The sequence below is a fragment of the Nothoprocta perdicaria genome, unplaced genomic scaffold, assembly GCF_003342845.1.
Source record: "Nothoprocta perdicaria isolate Ctin4 unplaced genomic scaffold, notPer1 scaffold_69, whole genome shotgun sequence".
Lineage (NCBI taxonomy): Eukaryota > Metazoa > Chordata > Aves > Tinamiformes > Tinamidae > Nothoprocta > Nothoprocta perdicaria.
In genome coordinates this window covers 3333337-3342308 of record NW_020455965.1, presented here as the reverse complement: position 1 = coordinate 3342308, position 8972 = coordinate 3333337, and the positions used below count along the sequence as shown (strand labels likewise).

Genomic DNA, 8972 nt, shown 5'->3' with positions numbered 1-8972 from the left:
GAGCTGTCAACAGCTATTTGAAAGAAAATGGAAGCTGCCTTTGAATAGAAGTGATGATTTGTTGCTCTCAGTCACTAGTGAGATTTTTCTGAAGCGGGGCTCCTTTGTTTTGGTTTCAAGAGATGACTGTCTTCTTTTCAGGTACTTCCAGGGCACTCGTCACTATAATATCTGAAGTCTCATAATGCTTAAGAAAATGCCAGATGACAGTGCTAGGGCTGTCTATCTGGAGACTATGAGGCTAAGAAGCAGCAGAAGTGGTAGTGTTGGTCAGTTGTGGTAAACATGGACTGTGTCTGTTTACACACACTAAAATTATTAAAAGTTCTAACACCTGTTACAGTTCATTTCAGTGGAAAATTCACATACAACAATCATTTTGCAGATCTCATGCTAAAAGAGACCTAAAGCAGCTTATCTGTAGGCTTATTTGTAGGTATATTTGCAGTCATCACAAACATGTCCACAGTCAAACCTCATTCTGACTGTTCTGTGTTAAGTACCTCAAAACACTCACAATATTGAGGAGAAAAAATGATGAATCCTCTTTTTTTAAACACACCATATATACTTCTTGATTTAAAACAAGCTGTTCTATATGTGATACTTAAAAACAAGGTCCTAAAAGGTTTTTTTTTTTCCAAAAACAAAAACCTTTTCAAACAGCGCAAGCTCATGCTACACCTGAAAATACAATTCCAAAATGAAGTCCAAAAAAATCAAGAAACTGCCTGTAAAAATAAAGTGTTAGGAAAAAAGAATTAAAGTCAGTTACACTGAACAGGTTCAATAAAGTGCAAGAAGTAAATGCAAGGATTTAAATATTGAAAAGTGAAGTTTAATGACTTGTACAATTTGTCTTGTTGACTCTGAGACAGTCTACAAAATTGCTTTACCTTGACAACATGCCTTCATACAAAAATATTTTCTAACAGCATTGCTGTACAATCAGATCATGACAAAATAGAAAATGAATGAACTGCCCCTTCTCTTTAGCAGTGCCAAAAAAAGATTTATAGAGGAATTAAATAGAAGAGTATTTATGCTATTACAACAGATTCCACAATAAGTGGGCAAGCAGGGCTAGTGCATGTGGCAAGTGGGAACGATGCACGACAACTGCCTGGCTCTGGCTCCTCACCGCTTCTCGAGCAGGCATTTGGGAAGCGCCACATCACAAACCCGAACTCGCTCCTTTCTGAAATGCTCATCTTCTGTCTCTTAATGTTCAGAAATAATTACTGGAGAAAAGTGTGAGCTGCAGTCAGCAGTGCTAAACCAGAAAATATTTCATGTTATTAAATCTGCAGGTGTTCTCTGAATGACATTTCCTTCTGCTTTTAACACTATGCTTAACTGAACGGGCAATTCTTTAATATACCACAACTAAGATGATTTCAGAGAATGAAAACAAAACATCTAGGGCCATGTGCCACTAATGCAAGGACTTTTGTTTAAAACTGGAATTTTGTTTTATGAAAAATAACACACTGGACCACAACAGAGGGGAGGCTTTCAAATCATTCAGTTACCCTCAAGCTAGATTCTGTAGTGTCCAAGAATAGCTACCATAGTATCAGGATGAGCAGGCAGTAACTCCATCTCCACGTGCTCCTCTCTGTCCTGTAATATCAGTCTGTGAAGTTTCTAGGGCCAGCAGGTATGTAAATAAAATCCCTATCCCTTGTGACCCCTGGAGATTTAATGAGATTAAAAGCATCCAGTGCCTCTCTTTGCAGTAGGGATTCGGACACAGCATATTGTAATAAGGAAGGGCTTTCCTTATTACAAGCACAGGAGCAGTGCAAACTGATGCTTCAGTCAGTCACCAAAACTCTTTAAGGTCTTCTAATTTGAAACAAATAGAGAGAAAAAAATCTACATAACAGTCCTTAACTTTTGTCTTCCAGATTTTGCTAGTGCAAGGAAAGAAAATTTAAGAATAATGTTACTCGGGGCATAGCTAGTGCCTTTCATTGCCCAGAAACCGTGTAATGTCACTTGCTTAATAAAGTTCTGAAGAAATCCTAATCACAAATTTCACTGAAAATAGTGTCAGTATTAACTTCATTTTTGGAGTTCTTTTTTTTTTTTCTCCTTTTTATATCCTCTCAACCCTCCCCATTCCAAATTAAATGGCTCCAAATGCTCATGGTCCAATAATACAAAATTTAAATCACAAATATTTTGTATTGTCATAGCAGCATGAAAAACACTTTGCAACAATATGATCTTTAAATAAAAGCAGATTATTAAAATATAGTCTTTATAGACTTCTAATTATGAAATTATGAAATAATTCTTTTTACTTGGAATTCCTCATTCTTAGAAAGAAATTTTGGCTACATTAGTAGGTAACTGGTAATTTTCTGAGAAATAGTAATTTTCAGCATAGTAATCAGTATAACTGAAGACAAAAGTGTTTTTATATATAATGACCAATTTAAATGAATTTATTCGTCCTTCTGTAGAGTCTTCATCAAATGGTGCTCTTTTCAGTAATTTGTGTAAACTTCTAAACCGCATAAAGGATAATGCACATTACATTTTATTCACACTATAAAAAAAGCACAATATACAGGCCATATCCTTTAAAGTGCAACACAACAGAACATTTCTGCAACATTCAGGTTATTCAGAGACCCACAGAAGTCGGAATTTTATATTTAGGAACAATTCTGTTCATAGGTGATTCAACACTGCATCTAAACTCTGAATGGGGATCAAGCTTGCCCTCATTGCAAATGCCACACTAAAAGCAATGCTTATGACCACTAATCCATATTATCTGCTTTTGTATTACGTAGCCTTCATTACCTCACATCCAAAATGAAAGCTTTTCTTGTTTTGTCAGTGAAGAGCTTTTAACAAGCCCTTTAATAAAGGCAGTTCTTTAACTATGCTGAAAAAATCTCTCTTAAATTATATTTAATTTGACCATACAGGCTACTGCTTCAGATGTTAACTCTACCATGAAAAATATGGTAAATGGAACGGAGCAAGCATGTCTCTGGGTTGGCAGCGCATGCCTTGCTATGTTTGGCACTATCTACCAAATGTACTGGTAACACACAGCAGAAGCAAGTACCAATTTGCTTTTCACTTCATAAATATTTTTGGTTGGATGTTTTGCTATTAAATAGTTGAAAACCTCATTTGTTCCTGAGATGACCATAACAAAACAAAGTGAGCTCCATCAAAAGCTGCCAACAGGACATGACCTTCTGCATTTCCAACCTTGCCACCTGCCTGCTGAGCCACATCTATAATGTCAGTCTTCCCCAAGGCGCCATTTCTGAGACTCCTCTTGTCGTACATCTGGTCTGATCTGGTTTCTCATTCCACCTAAGACATTTGAGGTTGCCTCTGTTGCAACAATAAAAGGCTTCACCACAGTTGGTGGAATTTGGCGGAGGACTCCTCCTACTGCGCCAGTTACTCCTCTGTTTTCATGCTCACGAGCAGCAGTTTCATAGATGGTATGGGCTGTGTCCGTAATCCCCTTTGAAAAATTAACAGAAATTAGTCACACAGAAAATGCAAAAACAACTTCTCCTTTAAATAGCAACTTCAACTGCTCTGCAATAATAACCTTTGTGATTTGTGTTTGAAATGTACAAGTATAATTGGATAAATCTAACTCAGTACTCCTAGTGAAGCCTAAAATTGCACTTCCATGAACTTACAAAAAATATGTACTTCATGCAACAGCACTCCTTATGAGCAAGGGAAAAAGCTGCGAGTTCACTGAAGATCACTGAAGATTCCCCAGCTCAGATCTAACTCCCTAGGGGCAGCTAACTAAAAATACTAAATGTGCAATACACACACAAGTTAACATTCTTTTGATGCACTTTGAAGATAAAGACACAGCTTTCACTGTTTTACATCAGAATTAAGCTTAAGCTCCAACAACCTCAAAATACGGCAGTAACTAAAGAGTTAGTTCCACAAATACCTCAAAATTACAGTAAAGCCACATACTGCTAAACTTTTGGATACCTAGTAGCACCATACACTACTACCAAAAAACACTGAAGTCCTATTCATTCTTATCTACGTCACATCTTGGCTTATTGCTGCTTCTTGGATTTTTCCATGCAAGCTTTCTGTTCTTTTTTTAAGGTTATTGATGAAGACAGTTATCATTAAAAATCACATTCATTTGGTACTAAAAATTTCTTAGCTTAAAATAGCTTGAGCTAACACGTGACATTTTATTTGCCTCCTTATGAGATATAACTTAAGTTTATTAAAGAACAATGACATTTGCACTCACTTCTTTAACTACGCTATATGCTTTGGCCACACCTTCCCGTAGGTCTACTGGCTGATGAGCCAAACGATGTCGAGGGAATCGTTTGATCTTCTTGGATTCAATAAAAGTTGGCCCTGGAGATACCATGTCATACGCAGTTTCTGCAGCTGCCTGAAGAGAGAGCAGATGAAAAATAACAGCAGATCTAATAGAGCATCAGATTGTATTTCAAAACTATGAAGAGGATGACGTAATTGAAATAAAGGCATTGTTAATTCTACAAATAATAGTGCTTTGAGCCTTTGCACAAGAACTTCCAGAATGAACACAACTGTAGCTACACAGTAAGTTCCATAATGAAAGAAATTACAGGATGCTGTAGGTCTTGATGGCTTCCCCCTGCCCTGTAAGTGCTAATACTTCAAAGGCATCCCCTGAGCCATACAAAAAGCTCAAGATAAAAAACAAAAAATCCCCATAATGTTTAAACAATAGAGTATGCTTTTCTTACAAACAAGCAAATACAGAATTCCACTCACACAAATGCCTCCACTGCTTCTGACCATATTTGTTCAAACTTAAGCACATACAATGTTTGCAAAATTAGGTGGTAAAACTGTATCTTCATTAGGCACTTTGCTTGAAGTAATATAAAGCTATAATCTCTTTAAAACAAGATTACATTAGGATTAAAACCAGAAAGCTTTATGGACTTCTAGCATATTATCATGCTTGCGATTGCTTTTTAGCACAGATAAGCCAATCTTATCAGAAAAATTTTATAATCTATTATTGGAAAATACAAATGAGTCAAGAACTCCTTTCATTTCAGTGACTTTTTTTCCAGTCACCCCAATATTTGGGGTATTTTGGGTAATACTTTTTTTCCAAAAAATATCTTTAATGATAAAAAATATATTTTAGCCAAAACAGTGATAATTAAATGCAGAAAAAAAAAAAGAAAACATTTAGAAGTTTGGATTTTGGGCATGATTTTAAACACAGTATTCCAAACATTGCATTTGATACCACAAGTCTCACCTCACAAAAATGAGGCAAGAATTTCTGCTGATTTTCTGCTCTCCTATTTGTATAGCATTCTTTACATGGAACTCCCAAGTTAAAATGTAGCATTGAGATACACAATAGATAGATATCTTAATAAAAATTACTTTACTACTGCGAGTTTTCTTTCAATACCCATTTCTAGAAACAATACACTACCCACCTGTATAGTTTGAACCATTCTGTTTGTGAGCTCCAGCGCTGCCATCGCAGTAGAAGTACCAAAAGAAGCAGCTCCTCTTTGAAAGCCCCTCACAATGCGACCGTCCTTCCTGTACTGCTCTATTGGTAACCACACCAAGTCCTTCAGGCCTTGGACTGCAAAGGAACACAGGATGCCACTTAGCAAGTTACAGTATGCCTTGAGAAGAAGTAAAAATAACAGCTGACATTGTCAACCTTTTCAAACCAGTGCCACATATATCTCTATAGGAATCAGAATCAACTTACCCAACTGCACTAGTGAATGCATGGGCCCTACTCCTCCCAAAATTCCTGGTAGCTGGTTCTTTTTAATATCATTAATCCATTCACCGATGGCGTAAGAGAACAACTTATCTACACCTAACAAACTGAAATAAAGTGATAAACATAAAAAAAAAAAATTAATTGAATTATTCACTTAAACCGTCATTCAGATAAAGCAGAAGCTGCTTGTGCATCTCTTGGCTAATACAATGGTTTCATGCTTACATGCCTCATGAAAGAAAAGTTTAAGAGTGCACAATGGCATACAACTTCATAGGAAACATCCATACAACTAAGAGTTTAGCACCAGAATTAGCACATATACATACTGAAAAGAGATGATTTTCTTGAACTCTATATATTCACAGATATTTCTTAATTCTATTTTTTCCACAGCCAAAGAACTATGCCCATAAACTAAAACAGACCTAGTCAAAATGAAAGACTGGTTAAAAAATTATTAGAAAGCTTCTTGAATTTTATAAGTGCATCTAATGAGAGATTTTGTGTTTTACTTGCAAAATTCACTATAGACCAATCCGATCTGCAGTACTGATGCCATTCTATAATTTGATAAACTTACCCATGCCTGTAACAAAGTCTTTTCAACTTTAATTCTGAGCAGTTTAATTGAGCAAGTCCAATGAGAATCCCTGCTAATGTCCCCTGTAAATGAAATATTGTATTATCAGAAAAGTTTATATGTTCTGGGCAGTCTGCAATCAAAAATAATTTGATCGTATAAATCCTAAGTGAAACTGCTTACTATGAATTATGAATTACTATGAATTATGTTACTTGAAGAACTGCAAAAGACAAAACGTAACTTATTCAGCCACTCATATAAATCTTTTGGTACAAGAAGGCTCTTCAGAAGTACGATGCAGCTGCTATTTCACATTACAGTTTCTTTGGCAGCAACACCAACTCAAGTTGCCACCTCTACTTCTCCATATTTTCATACTCTTGTGCCTTAAGAGGTTATAAACTTCATTGTGCAAATGGAATATTTCATAACTGCTCTGCAAGCCATATTTACTAGCTAATCCATAGTAAAAGTAAAAGAGGAGAATTTTTTTAATCTACACCAGATTCTGAAGCCTGTATATTGCTGCACTGCATGGGAAGGAAACAAAAACAAGAAAATGAGAAGAAAATGAAACACACAATTCAAGCATTAGGCAGTGGTATCATCCTCTAAGACATTACAGCTGTGTGATTAGACTGCCTGCTAGTCACTGAGTTGATAAACATGACTTTCAAGCCTCATTTTCAGTACAGATTAATTACACCTGGAAGATCTGTTTCAGGTTTCAAACAGAGTGAACCAAGACTAAACTTTACTGGAAGTTTAAGAAAGGAAAGCTCTGCATTTCCAATGGGTACATCAATAACGAGCAGGGAACATAAAATATACTCCAAACAAGGGGAAAAAGAAATATATTTTTTCCCTCTACAGCAACAGCATTATAAACAAACCTGATCCATGGATACATGTTTGCCATGGTAATCAAGCCGAATTGGAACTTCTGATGTAAACCGAAATTCTCTGGAATATACAAAAGAAATTTATTGTGAGGAACATAAGCAGGAAATAAACTGATCTTTTCAAAAATAAATTAAGGGTTTCCTATCCTCCCATATCCTTTTCTGAAATCACAGTTCCTCTAGATAATGCTAGTGCTTAATTACATTACAGTAAGTGTTCAACAACACAAATTTTTTCCCTAATTTCAAATAAGGGGCAGCATTTGTATTTCAGAATATTTCAGAATATTTAAGGTTGGAAGGGACCTCTACAGATCATCTAGTCCAACCTTCCTGCTCAAGCAGGCACACCTAGAGCATGTGGCACATTGTAGTGTAGCTGTCCTGCAAAAGTAGCACTATTTTTGTAGATTAACACATTTTTTTTAAATGAAATTCATTTTTTTTAATTAAAGACAAAGATTGAAAATTTAGCCCTGCAACTGCAACTTATTAAAAAATTCTGCTACTGATACATATGATAAAATAAAATCAGTATCATTCTTTCACTAGTTGGTTTTGCAGTGCTTACAAAAGTGTCTGTTGTTACAGTATCTATCATCTGAAGAGATGAGGAAAAAAACTTCTGTATTACAAGATGCAATCTCTATAACAACTTTTTGGTTAGAACTATATTCAAAACATATTTTAATCTCATAACTTTTGCATGATATCATTTTTGTTGATATATTTTCATTCATTACTGGTTATAAATTACAACTAATTTAGACCTTCAGGTCCATGGTACAAGTACTGCTCTTTTTATTTATTTGTAAAACATCATACTTACTCTGTAGATAAGAGAGCCTTGATTTCATTTTATCTTTTTGCTCAATAATGCACAAAAGTTAATATATTCATTAGTTACTTGTTCATGTTACTGGAAGGTATATTTGCTTTCCATAATCAGTAAATAAAAGATACATCTTGTCTGTAAGTTCTGAGTGGGTTTATCATGACACTTTCTTAAAGCATTCAGCAGAAGAGCTGTGCTTCTCTGGAAATCTTTAAAACCAAACTTTACCTGAAAAATACTGGCTGATCACTATATGATGCCATTTCTTGTAAAAAATAGTGATTATCTACATTATCAACATCCACCGAATCAATGCTACCATTTTCATTTGTTTGCTTTTGTGACGAGAAAGAAATGACTGGACTTGGCTCCTTAAGGCTGCTGACATGTCTGGGCAAACTACAGGTAACTTCAGTAGCAGCAGACTTCTTAACTAAAAGGGGGAAAAAAAAGTTATAAACAATAAACAGCCTGATATCTTCCACAATGATAATAAAAACTACCTTAGTATTATGAAATTTTAATGCTAACTAATAAGAATTACTACTGGGATAACATTCTTTCAGTATGCCAATATTTTAATTAACATTAGATGTTATTACAAGCAGCTTAATTTGAGCTTTACGGTAACAGCCACTGCTTTTTACTTAAAAGCCTGCATGAAATGTTCTGAAGTTCAAGAAAAATTTTGCCAGTTCTAATTATGCATCAGGATAAACAATCCATTTATTTTAATGAGAGCATTGCAAAGTACTTCATAGCCTATTCATTTCAGGAGGCTGTCTCAACAGAAGCAGGTAAAGCACAGCTCCTAACAAATTCACAGATACAATTAGTAGAGGGGTACACTTTTCAATA

The 8972-nt window shown here is 35.3% G+C and overlaps 1 protein-coding gene across 2 annotated transcripts in view; it reads right to left on the bottom strand.

Annotated features, from left to right (window-relative positions):
• Window positions 1-2464: 2464 nt before the first annotated feature.
• Window positions 2465-8972, bottom strand: part of ATG2B (autophagy related 2B) — a 39147-nt gene continuing 32639 nt past the window's right edge. For both annotated transcript variants that reach the window (XM_026050412.1, XM_026050413.1), the window contains exons 36-42: window positions 8343-8547; window positions 7271-7340; window positions 6375-6457; window positions 5774-5895; window positions 5487-5641; window positions 4280-4429; window positions 2465-3502 (exon numbers count right to left, since the gene is read on the bottom strand). In XM_026050412.1, coding sequence (XP_025906197.1) covers window positions 3272-3502; window positions 4280-4429; window positions 5487-5641; window positions 5774-5895; window positions 6375-6457; window positions 7271-7340; window positions 8343-8547 — 1016 coding nt within the window. In that variant the 3' untranslated portion in view covers window positions 2465-3271. The remainder of the gene's footprint in view (window positions 3503-4279; window positions 4430-5486; window positions 5642-5773; window positions 5896-6374; window positions 6458-7270; window positions 7341-8342; window positions 8548-8972) is intronic.